The sequence below is a fragment of the Malaya genurostris genome, chromosome 1, assembly GCF_030247185.1.
Source record: "Malaya genurostris strain Urasoe2022 chromosome 1, Malgen_1.1, whole genome shotgun sequence".
In the NCBI taxonomy this organism is placed as follows: Eukaryota; Metazoa; Arthropoda; class Insecta; order Diptera; family Culicidae; genus Malaya; species Malaya genurostris.
Window position 1 is genome coordinate 6,572,454 of NC_080570.1, and position 19,879 is coordinate 6,592,332.

General features: G+C 35.3%; 1 protein-coding gene across 3 annotated transcripts in view; it reads right to left on the reverse strand.

The window, feature by feature from the left end:
• Positions 1-3,728: 3,728 nt before the first annotated feature.
• The window catches only part of LOC131431057 (serine-rich adhesin for platelets-like), a 482,585-nt gene continuing 466,434 nt past the window's right edge, over positions 3,729-19,879 (reverse strand). For 2 of the 3 annotated variants that reach the window (XM_058596523.1, XM_058596516.1), the window contains exon 12: positions 3,729-8,688. In XM_058596523.1, coding sequence (XP_058452506.1) covers positions 8,520-8,688 — 169 coding nt within the window. In that variant the 3' untranslated portion in view covers positions 3,729-8,519. The remainder of the gene's footprint in view (positions 8,689-19,879) is intronic. The other variant, XM_058596531.1, reaches the window with a different exon arrangement.

A 19,879-nucleotide genomic window follows, 5' to 3' on the forward strand; every position in this document is an offset into this window, starting at 1 on the left:
TTATATTTTTTTCTGAAAGCTGAAACATTTTTACATTACATATCCAAAAATTGTAGACTTTAACTTTACAATATTCGCATTTTTTTCCCAAAATCCTAACCCTAACAAGGAAATACCTAAAAAATACGGGTTTAATATTTTTCTATGGAGAACGATTCTTCCAAATATCACAAAATTCTGAGAGATCGTGTATCAGTTTCTCATGCTATACGGAACTACTCTCATCGTGTTGTGTTCAGATTCATATTATTTTTTTCTTGGCAGTCGAACCGATCAAACGATTCTTGTGTTCTCGGTGATAATTTTGTGTTTTGAAAACTACATTGGTTTTACCACACTTCAGCGTAAAACTTAGTAGTGAATATTATTCACGCTTTAGAATTTTTTTGCATTAAATTTCGGTTCTCTGACTCATGGGCGGCTTTTTAGAAGAACATGATTTGTGAGTCAGGGCTTCGGGTGCGTACTCCCAAATTACCTTCAATTTACAGTTCTTACAAAAAAAAAATACAATAAGTAAGGAAGTTGCACTCAGTCAAACCATACCGGAATTGATCCTTTGTTGGTGACGGAAAAAATCGTAATGCTCTGTAATGGATCTATTGCGAATTGAATTGAATGAACCTCATTTTCTCTCTAACACTGACAAATGTTTTACCTAACGACTGAAACGGTGAGACTTGTGTCTCTTAAGAGCTACGATTCACGTGGACCACATCATCCAACAACCACACCTAGTAGCTTCATTGCATGATACATGCCATTCTTGTTTTGGACTGCAGTGTAAAACTGTCGATTGTCGAATACTTTATACTTCCTCATTTATCAATTACATAGAAGTCTCCGATATACTTATATAACTTATAATAAGACAATAGCCTAGTCTCTTTTCCTTTTTAACTACTTCTATCTCAAGGCCAGTATATGTTTCGTAGTTCATTTTATATTCCTCTAAAAGAACAAAAGCGATTAATCCAGTAGACAAATTTTCCGAGAATGTAAATGACTTATGTTTCTCATATCAACGATTCTATGAAACCGAGTGTCAACGGAAGCAGATCAATTATGATAAGTATTCCTATTTTTTGACATTAACATCAACAAAGATAGAAACATTTGGAGCAGATTAGAAAGGTTAGTGTTAGTAGATTAAACATTTCGATATTTAAGAATATTAAAGTAATAATCGTTTGAACCGTTTCAGACGTGAAAGACTATACAGGAAAACCGGATTAAGACCGAAGTAGTTGGTAGGATGACAAAATAGCGATACAATACAGACGGCGGAACCAGCACATTTCCTGCCAAAGTGTCAACTTTTCTGATGGACTTGCAGTAGAAAATAAATTCGTATCGTTTGTAGCAAATTAGTAACCGTGAAGCAATATGCCGCTATCATCTATCATTCGATGACGCCCTCGGTTTTCTCCAGCGTCACTAGTGTTCATTTGTATTCTAGGAATTGGAGCGGTAGTTGTGGACAGTTTTCTAAATAATTTCTTTACGTTACTTTTGAGGTTCTGAAAAGGACAGTTAATGGCTCTGGAGTATCGGAAAGGATTATTTGGTTACGGATGATTACGTTTGTATTCCATGAAGTAGGGCGCTATTCCAAGTCATTTGTAAGTTTGAGCCTTGACCCAGAAGAAATTGTTACATCAATATTCTAACACAAGTCGTACAATCGCTCATATATTCCAATACTTCATATATCTCAATATTTCAGTGAAAGAAACTATAAAAATCCTGTCAATGAGATTCATTTCCTGCTTTCAGAAGGGCCAAATTGTGAAATTCTCTTCAGCCAAAGGCTAGCTTTATTTGCGCTCGTTTGGTGCGAATTTTGCACTGCGAAAAGTGCACAAAGCTAATCAAACTATTCTGGATTTGATTTTTACTTTCGATTTACAAACAAGTAATCTTAATAGTTCCAGCATCTGGATGACGCAATCGCTCTTGTTTGAAGCGAAACTCACACTGCGAATTTAATATTAATTTAAAATTAATTTTAAAACACACACTGTCATATACCATATACCATTCAGCTGGACGACCCGAGCAAATGGTTGTGTGTGCAAAATTAGTATGAGTGTTTCTCAGAGATTATTGTTGTTGATGATTGTTGAGCTTTCAAGTATAGAACACTTTTTTGTTGAAAAAATCCGCATCTTTTATTATAACCAATAGTGTCATTAATCCACCTAGAGGTAAATCAAAAAATACATTTGGCATACATTACGAAATAGATAATTTTGCCTCTAGAAAAGTCGTAGACTATGTTGAAATAAAAAACATGTCGAAAACATGAACTCTTTCAAATGCATTGTTTATTGAAAACCTTCAAATTCCATCTTCCCATCAATCGTTTCAAATGTTTTTTTTTTCTTTTTGCCTTTCCCATATAAAAAGGCTTTGCAATCGCTGTGAAAACCGACTTTACAACCGAGTTTCATATACTATTCGACTCAGTTTGTCGAGATCACAAAATGTCTGTCTGTGTGTATGTGTATGTGACAAATAATGTCACTCAATTTGCTCAGAGATGGCTTAAAAGATTTTCTCTAACTTAGATTCGATTGAAAGGTCTTATGGCCTCATACAATTTTCTTGAATTTCATTTGGATCCAACTTCCGGTTCCGAAATTACAAGGAAATATGTGCAAACTTATTAGAAGAGTGTGCACTAAATTTTCTCGGAAATTTCTTCACATACTAACAAGCAAATAAAAGGCAGTTCTGACTTCCGGTTCCGGTCTTACAGTGCGATTACTGAAAATTATCAATTTCATGAGTATTTTTTCACAAGCGATAGCGAAACGAGGTGCACATTTTTATAAAACTTATAGCTAAATTCATCTAGTTGGCAAATCTTGTTAATGAATACATAAAACTTCATTGGTACTACTAACACAGTCGTCGGTTCCCGTCAGGGTTGGGCCACTGTCCAAGTTGGGCCATCGCTTTTTCGTTTATATGAATCGTGCTGCCATCGGCGGTTTATCATGGAAGTAATATTCTCAATGTTAGAAAATTTTTCAGTGCATTGTTTGTCACGAATAATGTTTTTTGAAAGTTTCGCTATCAAGTCTGTAATGTTGGAAAACTAATCCATCAGAGCTGCTGCAGGGGGGTTACTTTTTTCTTCAGTGACCTTAAAATTCTTATTGATAGTCTATTAAAACTGATTGATGGTCCATCAAAATAACAATAAGTAGTTCCATGTTTGATCATTTGAAATTATTTAAGTACATATTTCGTTCCGAATCAATAGTGGCCCAACCTAGACTACTTTATTTTTAAATTAGACATCAATATTGAGAATATTTCAATATAAACAAAAGATACAGGGCAAATTCAAAAAGGGGTCCAACCTAGACGACATGCGCCTACAATATCATGTGTCTCATATAGAATCATTCATATTTCTCATATAGATTTCCACAAACAGGTTCAAAAAAGTTCCTATTATTTCATAGGTTGCTGTTTATTTTCATCCGAATCCGACGTCCGGTTCCAGAACTATAGGGTAAAGTGTGTTTAATCATTTAGTGCGACGATGCAAAATAAAGAAAAATTCTTATTAACTTGACATAACTGTTCACAAATTGAAAAGGTTCTGTTAGTTTACACTCAAAGAAAATTTATTTTATTGAAGATTTAAAAAAAAATTCTTCACAGAATCTTCCAGTGATATTTTTGAAAATATAAGTAATATGAGAAAGGCATTATTACACCACTAGGTGGATTAAAAAAGGTTTTTAGAATAGAGTTCCAATATGACATGTGTATTAGGAAGAAGACAATATTCAAAGCAATTTCATATGTATATTGATTTTAACTGCTTACAGCAAAAATTTACTAAAAGAACATAATTTTTTACATCCAGATACCATTCGAATCAGTTCGTTGCGTTCAGGAGATGTGTGTGACAAATAATATCTCCAAAATTTTCTCGGAGATGGCTCAAGTGATTTTTACAAACTCGCAGATTCATATGAAAAGTTCTATACTCCCATACAAGGTTTCAGAGTTTAATTTAAATCCGACTTCTGGGACGGATCTACAGGATGATAAGTAATAAGAACTCTGAACCAATTTCCTCCATCTAAGATTCTACTTCTTGTTTTTAATCAGATCCGACTTCCGGTTCAGGACATACAGGGTGACTATTCTTTCAGTTTTACCGGTATTCGTGATGTACCCAAAACTTTTTATTTGCAACGCACTACGTTTTCCCAAAGATGGCTGCACTGATTTTTTTTTAAATTTCGAATCAAATGAAATGGTTTACAATCTCTTAGGTGAAAAATAACTGGCTTCGGCTACACCGAACTCCGGTTCAGAAAATATCGGGAACAGAGCAGCTCAGTTTCATAAACAAAAATTCAAATTAAGAGACGTATGATCCCATGCAAAATTGCTGAATTTTATCTGATTCCGACTTTCGATTCTGGGATTACAGCGCAATGAGGCTTGAAAATTCAAACCCATCACACAGTGGTCGGAAACTGAAAAAATACGGTCAAGAGTCTATACTGGCTTTCATTGACGTTCAAGTGCTTTGATGTCTTAACAAAAGTTTCTCAGTATTGTATGACGCGTCTGTTGGATGATGTTCCTTAATTTTTATTAAGGGGATAGTACCAATTTCGATTTTTTTCCACCTTACAGGGTTGAAGAGATTAAGATTTTGAGTGTTTTTACTTTTCACGTAATTTCTGCACTAAATTTTTTTTCGAGATATACCATTTTTACTGTAAAAACTGTTTTTTGAATTTATCTTCGCAGAATCTATTTTTAATACATAAGTATCTACTGCAAAGTTTTAGAAACAAATAATTTTGCCAAAAACAACAATTTGATATGACGTCATTTTCAGAAGACAAATGTAGTTTTATGAAAAAGTAGATGTTTTTGGAGTTATGTTTTCTCAAAATTGTGAAACTTTGTGAACGTAAACCAATCGTTATATGTTACGATTCTCCGTACTCTATAACACAAGTCTATTCTCGGGTGAGTTATCAGTCTCTTTCCCCTACATTTTTTGACTTGTAATATCCAACCCTGTACTAGAAAAGAGCTCTTGATTCACTACTAAATTCTGCTTGCTGATTACTTTTTTTTAAATTTTTGGTACAACAGCTTTATGAAAAACTTTATGGTCGGCAAAAGGATTTTAGCAAATCATGAGACGAAATGGCTTTCAGTGAAACGATTTTCGGTAAAATGGACTTCGTTGAGAAATGTCTGCAGTACAACAAATATTTGTTAACTAATAAAGACGAATTTTTGTGATTTTTTCTCTATCGGAATTTAATTAGTTTCTCAGCTCTGATTGAAAATCTAAGACTTTTGGTATAATTTCATACGTACACACTTAAAAAAAACCCTGTGATTTTACATCTTATTAGATGCACATAAATGGAGCGTCGCAGTCCACGCAAATTTACGTCAAAAAACATTTAATATTGTGTCTAAAACTCCATGACATGAAATTCAACCGACGCGACTTGAACCGAGAATCATTGGATCGCAAGTACGTCTGTTAATCGACTGAGCCACAGAAGCATGCTTCTGCTTGGTTGGTAAAAGGTGCATTTGAATTCATACAGTCGCACCTGCTAGCAGAACGCAAGTTACAGTCGAAACCAGTAAAATTCAAGCTCATCTAACATTAAGTCATTACAAATAAAATTTTCCGTCATTTGACAAATTAGGTCTTTATGAATTACATCGTATGAGGGATTAGGTCACCTGTAAAATTCATTTTTTTTGGAGTGTAGAGTTCAAGGGTTCACGTGGGAACGGCTATCATAGGAGAGTTGACAACAGTTCATGCTGTGCAACAAAAAAACGAAAATTATTTTTAAACAAATGATTTTTTTTTCACCGACACAGCCATACTCGAGCGAGATATGTTATGCTCTTAGCTCAGGTGTTTGATATTCGTAGCGTATAAGAGTACGTTTTTAAGAGTTCAATAATCACAAATTTTAAAAATCTAGTCAGTTCAATTTGACTTCGTTGAACTGTCAACATAGCTTTCCATTTTCATACACCACCTTTTGGAGCCTTCTTCTTATTCTTCTTGTTCTGATTAGAGTCACCTCATTTGAGAGGACGCCGATTTGATGGCACAGCAACTTAGGCTATATTGCCAGTTAATTTTCGTTTATAGTCCAATGGACTTTCTTTTCACTGAATTACAAGCGAACACGTGTTCGCCGTAGATCTAGTAACCAGTGCATGTTTGAAGTCATATCAAGAAATTGCTAGACTGTTCGTGTTGTCTTGGTTACCTTGATGCGTGTTCTGGGCTGCCTAGATCTTTTCCGATGCAAACTATCCTTGCTGTACCAAAGTGGTTCAAAAACCTAGCGCAATCAATAATGCTTATCGATCAAAACCTTCTTCAATAATTTTTTTTCCACCGAATTTGAGTCTATTTTTGTTTACTTACTTTTCCGATTCGGAAAAAAAAGAAAAAATAAACTAATATCACAACCAATAAAAAGCTAGAATAAATGTCACAACTTTAGTTTCCTGTTTGTTATTTTTCTTTTTTCAATTTTTCCTACGGCTATCTGAGCGTTCGAAATTCATACCACTATTTCCTCTCGACGCCCGTTGAAAAAACCCGGGTGAGCGAGTTTATTATTGCCATGTTTTGTTCTTGAGCATGAGAAGGTTGGTTGACCTTTTCTTCTTTCTTCCTTCGTTCTCGGATATGCGGATATGGTGTGAGCAACAACAAATCAGTCGAAACGAGTCAATGTCGGAAGCGGGGAGTGGAACGCCCAGTTTTTTTTTGTAAAAAGTTTTGCAAAATCCAAAATGAGCAGTTTTCGCACGCTTTTCCTTTCTGTCGGTTAGTTTAGTTTCTTCCGTTTCCGTTTTGTCTGTCTGCTAAATAAACTTCTCTCTTCTTCCGTTTTCTTCTAGCCGCGGGTTCCACCACAGTACGAAGTTTACCAATAGTTTAACCTTCTAATTAATAAATATATAATAATAATAATATATATTTTTTGTCATTTTCCTTAGGTTGTTTTTTTCTTTTCTTTAATGTTTGCTGTGTAGTTTCTGTTCTATTTCTGTATCATAATAATATATATATATAGAATTAGGGACATCGATCAACACTTAAGTTCTAGGTACAACCATGTTTTTTTTCTTCGTCATTTACTTTTCCTTTTAAGGGTTAAATATTATGCTAAATTGTGTGTTTTCGTGTTCATGTATCTGTGTGTGTCTATGTGTGTGTTTAAGAGTGTACGCATTTTTTTGTTTCTACAAGAGAAAGAATATAGACTTTCTTATCCTTTTCGGTTGAACTATTTTCCTTCCGATTCGAGAGTATAGTTGCTTACACTCCGATTATTATTTCGTGGTACCTCAGGTTGTTGTTGTTGTTGTTATTGTTTGTTTGTTTGTTTTGTTTTGTCTCTCTATAATACTGGAAAGATAAGAAGTCACCTATGAGAGTTTGGAGTTCGAGAGATTGATTAGAGAAATGGAGGACGACTATTTAATATAGAAAAACTTAGTTGGCTTTGCATTTCGTTTGTTTTGTTTTCCTGTGTGTATGTGTGTGTGAGAGTGAGTGAGTTTTTCAATGGACCATCATCATCACGCGATGATTGATGCCGTAAATATTCTCCAGGGCGGGACTGGGGCATGTCGGTATTCACACTCTGGGTAGCGGTTGGTGGTGGTGGTGGTAGTTTTCGGTAGGAAATAGCTTCGCTAAAACTCAGAAAATCTCCGATTTTTTCAGTTTTGTCTTCATAAAAAGGCCACGCCCAGTGTATTCGTTTCTTTGTTTTTGTTTTGTTTTTGATTTGTTATCGATCGTTTGATTTGACTTTTGTATTGTGTTTCACTATTGCTAAAAGATTTAAAAAGAATACAAGATTTCTCATCAACAATTGATTTGTTATAATGTTTTTTTTTGTATGTACATTGTTATGTCTTTGAAGTGTAGAAAGTTCAACAACAAAAAGTATACAAAAACAGTTTTTTTCCTTTCTAAGCTTATGTTAAAGTAGATATTATATTAATATATAATTTTATGAATAATTGGAAGTTTCACCTCAATGTATGTGTTGTATATATAGATGTTCAGATAATTTGACATTTTATTTTCGCTTTTCTGCGCTCGCTCACGCATTTTCAATTAGTGTTTGTTGAATGTGTGTGTGTGTGTGTGCTTGTGTTTGTTTACTTACTTTGTTTTCAGTGGGATTTTGCTCGGTAATATTTGCGATTTGCTTTACAACCTCCATTACTATGGTTTGCTCAGGTTCGACATTACGGGTTTAAAAGTTTGATGATTAATATTCGAGGTGGCTTTCGGTTTTCTATTTTTTGTTATTGTTTTTCTTTTGTTGGTTTGTTTGTAACAACACTTGTGTGCATATTTTTTCTCTACCGCACTGGTTTAAGATTGTCTCGAAATTTAACATTGTTTCATCTGTTTATGTGTCATGTTGACATTTGACAGCTGTCAACTTCGCTTTTGTTTACGTTGAACATTGTGGTTGTGGTTGTTGTTGTTGCTGCTGCTGTTGTTGCTGTTGCTGTTGAATTTGCTGTTGGTGCAGTTGCAGTTGGTGCTGCAGTTGATCGCTAGCATCCTGTGGTCTGTGGGATTTCATGTGGGCACTTCTGCTTTTTACCTTATTAAATACCCTACGAAAGAATCGATGAAGGTTTCCCCGATAAATGGAAAAAAGTGAGAAATATATGATTCATAACAGGGGAATCAATGAACTGGGGCATGGCGGGTAGTTTTTGAGATATTTGTTAGTCGCTGTTTTCATGATGTCTTGCCGTTGTGTTGTTCTACTTACAAATATCTCATCTCCCGTACGCATGCACACCATAAAAATTTGTTTGTTCGTGTTAGTAAGTAAGTTTATTGTACAAGCACTACCTACGTGTAAGACTAGTGGAAGCGTTCCAATTAAATAATCAGGACGAGAAAGCATTGAATTTGGGTCTAATTCACAACACCATCGCATAAATAAAACGAGTTTTCCTGGTTTGAAAAGCGAATGACACCAAACTCATGAATCTCAATATCACAAAAATAACTAAAACCAAAACATTGATGGGATACAAATTTTTTACATGAAACATATTTGAATGACTGTCCCCGAGTCACTTCCGCTGTGAAGCGAGCGAAAACAAACAGCTTCACGATAATTTCAATCCCAGTAGGCGTTGAGGTTGACGCGAGTAGACTCTCCAAGGAGACATCAACGAACACCAATGAGCCGGAAACGAAACACATGGCTTGCTGAGATTGGTGACCAAAAGATACGAAAATCAATTCGACGAGAACTTTTCAAATGGACCTAAAAGCCTATGAAAAAATATCTTTGTTTACTTTCTTGTTTGATTATTTCTATGGCAGTATGCAAATTTTTGTTGAGTATCTAGTACTGACACCAAAATGAACATTTTGGGAAGTAAACATGAAAAATTACTTGTTTAAACGGCGACTGAGTTCCTCAACTTTCATGTCTAAATGTCTCGAGAACGGCTGCTTCTAGGAGAAAAGTTGTTACGGACAAATTAATTACTATTAATCTGTAGAATTATATGCTAGTTTCTAAATGACTAATTTTTTTTATCGAAAACTTGAAGTTTTGAGCATATTCGTAAATTGTTTTAGCTGAAGCTTCTTTATTTTTCAATTCACAACTATCGAAATTTTTCCAAAACTGTGGGTTTTAAGTTAAGGTTTAAAATAAAATTATTTTCAAAAATATTGAAGACACGTTCTATTTTTAATCTGTTTTTCGGTTGGTTTTCTGATTTTTGAAAAGTACTGAATTTTTTTTTCACGTTGTATATTTTTTAGAGTGCTGAATCGATTTCCTACAACTTCTTCTTGGACACGATTTTTGAACAAATTAACAGTTTTCGAGTTACCACGATCTGAAGAAAGTGCATGCAAAAATGCATACGCCCTTTTTGAAAATCAGTTTCGAAACGAATCGCTCTCTCCAACCGTGCAAAACAAATGATTTGCCATTCCAAAAACGTGTACCAAGTTTCTAAACGATTCTGATTCTGCCACTTTTTCCGCTGTCAATTTCTGGAATTGCTCAAATACTAAAAGCGACGCAAAACTCTGAAATCATTGCACAGATGTTCATCCATGCACCCAATAATAGAAAGATTAACTCTAACTTTGCGGTATTGCGGTCCATTTTTTATATGTTGGTAATTTTTATAGGAGTGGACTGTGGTAGATCATGCTAGAACACGATTCTAAGACAAATTCAGGGACTATAGGCCAAAATCAAACGTTTACAGTTCTGAAATCGCCAAACTGTGATGAGAAACAGAAGACGGTCGCAAAAAGCCGTGCCCGAAAAACACAGATTCGTCCAAAAGTTCTTAATTTGGCAAGCAACTTGCACTTTCGTAAATCGGAGTGCACATTTCGTTACCACAAGCACCATGAATGGACTGGTATACTAGAAAGAGTGTCTCCAAAACAGCTTCTCCCTGTCCTAATAACTAAGGACGGTCTGACGATCTCCTGGGTGGATTTGGCATCATGCCCCTACACGAAGGACGTACTCGTGCCGAATGATCTGAACCGTTAAAACACTCCGGAACTGCGGCCAATAGAAAAATACTGGGCCATTATGAAGGAACACCTTCTAGAGCAACCTAAAGTAGTGAAGAATGTAGAAAATTCTGAGGTCAGGCAGAACTTTATGACAGCGGTAAAGGTGCAGGCATTCGAATGCTTCAATTATTTCTTTTTACTCTCTTAAAAAAAAGTTTGATGATAATCGGATAAATTTTGGGTGTGAGAATTTTAAACGGTACACACCTTTTGGGTGTGAGAATTTTAAACCGTGCACCCTTCGAAAAGCAGTAAATCCTTGGAACTGAATAGCAATTTCTAAGAGTTTGCGAATTTTTTGGTTGATACCCAAGAAAACTCACTTAGGATGATGATGATGATGGTCCCACCTCATACCCCTACAAAGGTGTGAGCAGAACGAGTTATCTAAATGATAATTAATATTTTTGCACATATCTTAACCAGTAAACAAAAGAAAACGATCTGATTAATCTAGCAGGTATTGATTCTTCTTCAAAAGAACGATTGACCACAAAATAACATTCAAATATCTCGGATTTACTATCCAGGGTTAATCAAGAAAATTTCCAACCCGGGAAGATCCTTGATCACATCAGGAATCGAACCCGATATCTTTACCAGTATCAGACAGTAATTCACCTGGCCCTTCCCGCCGGACCAGTTCATCGCTACACACATCAGCTACGATGGAGTAACGAGACTGCGGATGAGCAGAGCCAAGCCCAATTCCATCAACAACTGTCGATCCCAATTAATCTCCCGAATCAATTCCTTAAATTATTAATCAAACCTTGCGATCAAGGTCAAGAGCAAACTTAACACACTGAATGCTAAGGCTCTTCGGCCAGTCCTATTCGCTTTCCAAATAGTCACTACCTGCTTCGCGCGCGAGGCTCAAACGTTTGTAGACTGCTCATTATTTTTAACTCTCAAACAAACTAAAAATCCGTCATCATCATACCGAACATAGTAACTTAATTCGTCTCACAATAATATATATATATATATATATATATATATATATATATATATATATATATATATATATATATATATATATATATATATATATATATATATATATATATATATATATATATATAACAAAAAGAAAAAGAAAATACAATCTTCGTAATACGTAAAAAAAATAAAAAATCTAAAAAATTTGAACTAACTAACTAAATATTTGCTTACAAAGCGGACTTTATGTGTGAAATACATAACCTTTTGAACTCCACCAATGTCGCTGCGCGTTTGATTTCTCTTGGCATCGAATTGAAAAAACTTATTCCCTTTTACAACAATGAGTTTTGCGATCTGGCTAACAGAAAGCTTGGTGTTCTAGCATCAGATGCGTTTCTAGTATTGTACCTATGCAAATCAGTTCCTCTTTCAATTCGATCACACAAATATCGAGGCAGCATGCCGTTTAATATCTTGAAAATAAATACCATGGTTAAGTAGTAAATTCTCTGTTTAACTGAAAGCCATTGTAATGCGTTCAGTAAAAAACCTGACGATGTATATCTACTACATTTTAGAATTAATCGCATGATTTTATTTTGCAGTCGCTGTAATCTCAAGATTTGTGTGTTATTAGCAAGAAACAGAATGGATGGGCAAAAGTCAATGTGTGGTGAAATGACTGTTTTATACAAAAGAATCTTACTATGGGTCGTTAAGTCATTTTTCAAACGACATAATACACCATACTTTTTGGCAATCTTCTTGATGACGTTATTGATATGAGATTTGAATGTTAACTTTTCATCAATTATGACTCCAAGATACTTCATTTCTCTAACGCGATCAATAGTTTCACCATCAATTTCCACATTGGCGTCATGACCGGTGCTAACAGAAGAAATAACCATATATTTAGTTTTCGCGACGTTTAGTTTCAGTTGCTTAGGCTATGCCGGTTCCCGAGCAAGAATCGTATTGCATCGATTACACGTATAAATGATTATCAGAAAGGCATTTTTATACCACTAGGTGGTTTAATACAGTAAGTGATACACTTATTTTAGTGACTTCACAGATTTTGGAATCCACCCGCAAATAATTTTCCGATTGATCTGCCAAATTCTAGTGATTATCCCCATACGTGAGCCTAATTTTTTTTATCGAAGATTAGGAAACAGAAGAGGCTAAGGGAGCCGAATCGGGCGAATAATATGAATGGGGAAGCATTTGAAGCCATAAAACTGATGATTTCAGACATGAAGGCATGAAATCATTGCACAGATGTTCATCCATGCACCCAATAATAGAAAGATTAACTCTAACTTTGCGGTATTGTGGTCCATTTTTTATATGTTGGTAATTTTTATAGGAGTGGACTGTGGTAGATCATGCTAGAACACGATTCTTAGACAAATTCAGGGACTATAGGCCAAAATCAAACGTTTACAGTTCTGAAATCGCCAAACTGTGATGAGAAACAGAAGACGGTCGCAAAAAGCCGTGCCCGAAAAACACAGATTCGTCCAAAAGTTCTTAATTTGGCAAGCAACTTGCACTTGCGAAAAGTGTGAATTTTGGGTGTGAGAATTTGAAACGGTACACCCTTTGAAAAGCAGTAAGTCCCGCAAATAATTTTCCGATTGATCTGCCAAATTCTAGTGGTGATCTCTATAGGTGAGCTAAATTATTTTATCGACGTTTAGGAAACAGAGAACAGTCCAAGGGAGCCAAATCGGGCGAATAATATGGATGGGGAAGCGAACAATATTGATGGGGATAATGATTTCAGACATGGAGGCGGCGTTGTGTAACGGCGCATTACCTTGAAAAAAAAAATAGTTTTGTTTTTTTTTATATAAAGTACATAGAACTTTTGACCGCTAGTGTTACCGTTTGATTCAGAACGACGAGATTGGAAAACGTTTTTCAAAGATTTTTCTCTACGCCAAATTTTCTCGGAAATGACTGAACCAATTTCAACAATTTTAGACGCTTTAAAAAGCTACTACTGAGTTATTAATCAAGTGCGGAAGAATTACGGTTCCCCGTTCGGGTGACGAAACCGACGAATCTTAGTTTTTTTTCCAATACGCTAAGTTTTCCCGGCGATGCCTGGAACGAATCAAAAAGTGACGTAAACGACAGGTCGCACTTTTTTGTTCCCAAATTCTATTTTCTCAGAGAAAATTCAGAAGTCGAATTCCGTTTCCGTGAATGTTACCGAATAAGTGACGTGCTTTAAATTTTATTGACTGTTTCCAACGAATGCAAAAAAGTTCATCTAATTTCGCATCAGCATGGCCAAACACGCTTCCGAAGTGGAGTCGTGTTGGAGCAATTGAATATAGTTTTGACGTGAATACGTCTTACTTTACTATAAGGGTTTTTTCTTTCTTCAAAATTTGCCCTGTGGAAGAATGAGTAGAACTTAATCGTGAATATTTTGAGTTGTACTAATCGCAAAACCATAGTTTTTCCTCCATGCCATCGAGAATATTATCAGCAATTTATGATTAGGTTTAACCACGGTCGAAAAACGATCATTACTTCCAGTGCTTTGGACGGAACTGGATACCTTGATGAGGACTTTCCACAAATATCAGCAACCACAGACCTGCTGTGTTTTGTAAAGCCGCATTCAAATTGGATTCTGGAACTGAATTCTAAAAATGCATTTGGAATCGAATTCAGAACCTTGATTCTGCTCCATCTGAATTCTGAACATAATTTTAAGATTAGAATCTAGTTTCAGGATTCAGTATCAGAATACAGGTTCAAAAGGTAAAATTGAAACTCCGGAACAGAATTCCAATTTTAGATTCTGGAACTAGATTTTTGGAACTGGTTCCTTGACTATATAAATTTAGTACCTTTATTTATATTCGAAATTCGTATCTAGAAATCTGATTCGAGAACATCAATTTCAGAACTCTGGATCAAAATTCAATATTAGGATTCTGGAACCAAATTTTAGATTTGAATTTTGAAACTGATTTCTGAACTTTAACTTCTAAATTTAGTTTCAGAATTCAGATCCTTTGTTCTGGAACTAGATTTTGAAACTGAACATAAATTCATGAACAGAATTCTAGATCTGGATTCCGAACCTGAATTTTGTAACTGAATTCGGAGCCTGTTCCAGGTTCCGAATTTACTACTTTAACCCATTATAACCCGGGGGTTTTAAAATTTGAATCAAATGAACTGATATAATCAGTTTCATCATATTATGTGTTGAAGATTATGGGAAACGCCAAACCACTGTCAGAAATCTTTTCTAAACGAAATTATTCCACCGTATGATATATCATACACACAAATGTTAGCATCAAATTTTACACATTATTTGGGATCTTTTTTTAGATATAACCTTTTCAGAGCCTCTGCTAATGTTTTGTCACAAGATATAAGTATTAGCGTATACGCTAGGTCATAATGGGCTTATGAAGTTCCAATTCTTGAAAGTGCAGAATTCAGATTCTGGTATTGTAAAATAAATGATGGCAAGAAGTACTGAACAGTTGAAAATATCGGATAGATTTCACAAATTCGTTCTTTTTAGAACCATTAAAATATTCCCAATCTAGCATCAGAATCATGTCAGTTTATTTGTATTCACATCCTCCAGTTATGTATCTGACATTACCCACCCGTCTTTTTGTTCAAATGCAAAATCTTGACCAAAATTTAACGTATGCACTCAGTACTAATTCTAGTGGCACTTTCACTTTCTGATCACAATTTAATTTATTTTTTGACACTGTTCCCAGTAACCACATAGAATGGTTTGCCGCTACGGACTTCAACGGGAGAGGATTTTCGGCCACCACATCATAAGTCCCTTCAATATTTATTCTACTTCCCTTTTGCCGCTTTTTTTGTGAAAAACTACAAGTATCAGCCCCATGGGGTTGTTCGAGACCTTGATGTGGAACAAGGCAACTAAAAATTTCTAATGATCGACATTTTCAATTAATCGTCACACTTTTGAATTCGCAAATGCACGAGAGTCTGCTTAGATTGATCTTTATTAGGAACCAACACCGAACACGCAAACCCAGAATATAGACTCTATTTGTCGTGATTTGTATTTGTTTTGTAGTCGACGAATTTACATTAATCGCCCAAATGTATGCAATTATATGTTTGTACACGATACGGATATCGATATTAAAGCTTCTCTTCGCCAAGCTTGTGTTCAAGTTTTGTATGCAAGCAGTTATTTTTATAGCGTTTCTGTACCATTACTACCATTCTGCGATTTCGGTTGTTGCTCATTAGCAATCGAGTTCATCTTATATAAATTAGAAATTATTCTTATGCACTTAAAATTGACCCTGGGGTAATTGTCAATTTCTCAGGCGAAACGACGTAACATGGAATTTCATCCGATCTTGCATGACACAAGATCAGAGCATACCAATTAAAGCTTCAAATCGTTTTATGGCACTTTTTGACTTGCTGTCTAGCAACAATCTAACTCTACACTCAGAAAAATATTATGGTAACAGTTACTATATAGAGGGCCAACCTGACCATGCGAGTATAGTGGTTTTCAGCCGACTATTAAATCAGATGATTTCAACAATAGTCAAGTTCATGTTTACTATAAATGATATCGGCTCTAGAATAGTAATATTGAACAGTATATTGTATGAATAACTAATACGATTGAGATGGTTAGGCTAACCATGACCGAATCTTTATTTACATTGTAGTTTTCGCTATAACCAGAGCCATGGTATTTTTGACATTTCACTTCTAGTTATTTCGAAACTAAAGGCAGTGGTTGATTCAACAATGCTGAAGATCAGCAAAACATGAGCTAATGTTAAAAAGTTTTATGAATTTGAATTCTAGAAAAGAACAACAAAATAGTTTCATTGAATTCTGTTTTATTTTTGCATCAAATCAAATGATGATGTGCCTGGTGAAATATTGATTATCAACGTAGACACGGAGCAGCATTGCTTGGTTGCAACTGTTGATCCCAGGCTCTGTTCGGTGAAGTTTTTCCTGAAGCAGGAATGGGCAGCATGGAAGAAATTAATAGCCAAGTCCAGATGCAAACCTCAATACCCACCTGCCATATATTGTTATTTTTTTCGTCGGATTCGAGCGATTTGAATCCGGGAATCGGCTGATGTTCGTCGTTTTCATCAATCGCTTGATATTGTTTCTACAGCGACCGATAACGAATAATAAAAATTATACAGGACGTCGATTTCACTAGAAAACAGCTGTTACCGGCAAAATTGTTGAAAAATTTAATTTCAACGACGGAAACTAGTAAGGCTACAAAATTTACTCACCTGCAAGACCTTCCAAATTGCACAATATAAGTCACAATATACATTTTTTTTTCAAATCAATCACTGATGTGTTACGAAATTGTCTGCTGTATTGTAACTTTATGTGACAATAAAAAAGTACACCCGTTTATTGACAATTTGTATAGTCAGCACAAATGAAAAACATAGTCGGTTAAAAAACACTATACGATAATGTGCTTACTATATAAATTCTGTTGATATGGACTACATGAATAGTGTTTTCAAACTTCAAACTTACATGGTAGCAATAACTATTTAGCTCCTCATATATATCAAGGCTTGAGAGCAATTTCACCTTACTAGAAATTGTGATTTTAACTATTTGTTCTTATATTTGAGATGACTACCATTGTCAGGATGACCATGCCAGAAAAGTCATAAATACAAATAGTTTAGTCAAGTCGTAGTCTTTGTTGTCTAGTAATTTATACAACACAGATGGTGAATAGTCATATATCATGATTGTTGCTACTATTTAAGCGTATAGTTGAAATGACAATGGAAAACAGGCTACGGTTACTATGGTATTTTGCTCAGTGTAGCATGCTACGAGTAGGATTGAAACGCAGGGTTGCCACATTTAAATCTGCATTTTTCGGAAGAAAAATCTGTATATCTGTATCGGGAGCTCAAAAACCTGTATTGAAAATCTGTATATAGAAGTGCTAAGAAATCGAAGCACAACGGAATGAAAAAGTCTTTAGAACCCAAATTTGAAGAAACCAAAACTTTTCTTAGTCTGAATTTTATGATGTTGTAGTTGAAAAAACGCTGGAAGTTATTTTTGCGTTTGAGCCTCTCGAAATAATGATTTGACGAAAAACTTTTAAAATCCAATCTGAAAGTGAGAACTTAATGTGATTATTTTCACTTATTAGGTATAATGCAATTGGCAATCTTCCTTCGTTACTACCTTACGTTATGGCCGAGGCCATTATCTTTCCACCTTATCAGAAGCAATTTTTGAAAGCATAAGCAATTTCGCTACACTAGTTGTAAATGAAAGTAAGCATAAACAAATCTTTATTAGCAGATAGAACATCTGTGCTTACTGTCCTTAACATACTCTTTTATATAAGTTCTATCCTCTTTTTAGAATTAACACACAATCAGGATAATATTTTCATTTAGAAAAAACAATCAATACCATTATTTAATAGATTTTAACTCGATCATTATTCAATTTTTGATCCATGCTATTAAAAATCTGTACAAATCTGTATTTTTTGAGAGAAATCTGTAATCTGCATATGCAGAATCTTGGTCACAAATTTATCTGAAAAAATCTGTAAAATGCAGATTAATCTGTATATGTGGCAACCCTGCTGAACCGTTAGCTATAATTTCGCTTCTATTTATAGATTCGCGTACTTCCAACAGCTTCTCATTTACATCGATTGAACAATCAGAGCGATGCTTTCTCTTTGATATATCGCTTACTCCTTCAAAACCGTCGTCTATGGCAGGGAAATCGGGTATGCCGGAGATTTTTTGCAGACAAAATAGGACACTGCTAGCTATTATTCAACATTTCAATGATATACAATTAAAAATACATGGCTATGAACATTCGAATCAATACGTAGAAATATTTCCAATCAAATGGTGATATAATATTAATAATTTATACAAAATTGACTGAGCTGTAATTGTTCAAAACCTGACCACATTTCTACGTGTATTTTTCTTGAGTTTCTAGTTTGCACCCCTATATAGAAAACAAAAATGTGTTCCACATTAAAAAGTAACGTATTTGCATGGTCACAAAGGTTACTTTGTGTCCAACCTACAGGGTCCGGCACTCGAAGTGTAGCCAATTAAAAAGACCATAAATTCAGTTTGGAAAATTACTTTTGCTTAATTCAAAGTACAAAATGTGTAAAAATAATACAAAATTCAGAATCAATTCACTTTTGCTCGATATGACCACCTTTTGCCTTGACTATGGCCTTGAGACGGTCAAAAAACGAATCGCAAGCTGCCCGAATGTGACTTGCAGGTGTATTTTGGCCCACTCGCGGACAATAACTTTTTTCAGCGCCTCGAGACTGGTGTATCTTTTAGTTCGGACTTTGCTCTCCAAAATGGCCCAAAGAGAATAATCCATTGGATTCGCATCTGGTGAATTCGAGAGCCATTGTGTAGACGTGATGAAGTTCGGAACGTTGTTTTTCAGCTATTCTTGGTTCACTCGAGCTTTGTGAGACGGTGCCGAGTCCTGCTGAAACGTCCATGGTCTGCCACCGAAATGTTTGTCTGCCCACGGCTTCAAAGCAACCTCCAGAATACTTTCCCGATAATATGTCGCATTTACCTTGACGCTAGGCTCGAAGGTCTGAAGTTGGTTACACTTCGAGTGCCGGACCCTGTAGTTGCCAGTACATGATGTTGCCGTGGGACATACACTTAAAACATTGACCAACTCTTCGAAGCACGGAAAATAAAGAAGTCTCCGGTTTACCAATCACTATTCTACATCCTCTGCTAGTCAACCGAAATGATAAGTTAGTAGAGGATATCGGCAACAAATGGGATATCAAAAACCGAGAATGAGTCAAAGATATGGGTCCATGAATGTGCACACTTGTAAATGCTACTTGCGATGTGTTTGTTTGTCATATTCTAGACAAGTCGTTTCCATAATGTTAAAAGTTTCTACTCTATTTCGTCTCTATTCGTCCCATTCAATTTGTTTTTCGTTAGTAATTGATATCCGAAGCTGCTCAATAGCTTCGACCGGAGAGCTAAAAATTTATTTTTGCAGTAATAATCGTACTACAACCTCTAAAAACACCAAACACCACCGCCTACTTGGATCGCTTCCACTTGGTCTATCCACGCAGTAGGGTCTCTGTACAGCTCGCAGTATTTCGCTACAATACACACTGTGCGTATATTCTCGCTTGCTATTGATTATTTATATAGGAAATAATGGGACGCATCACACAAACAC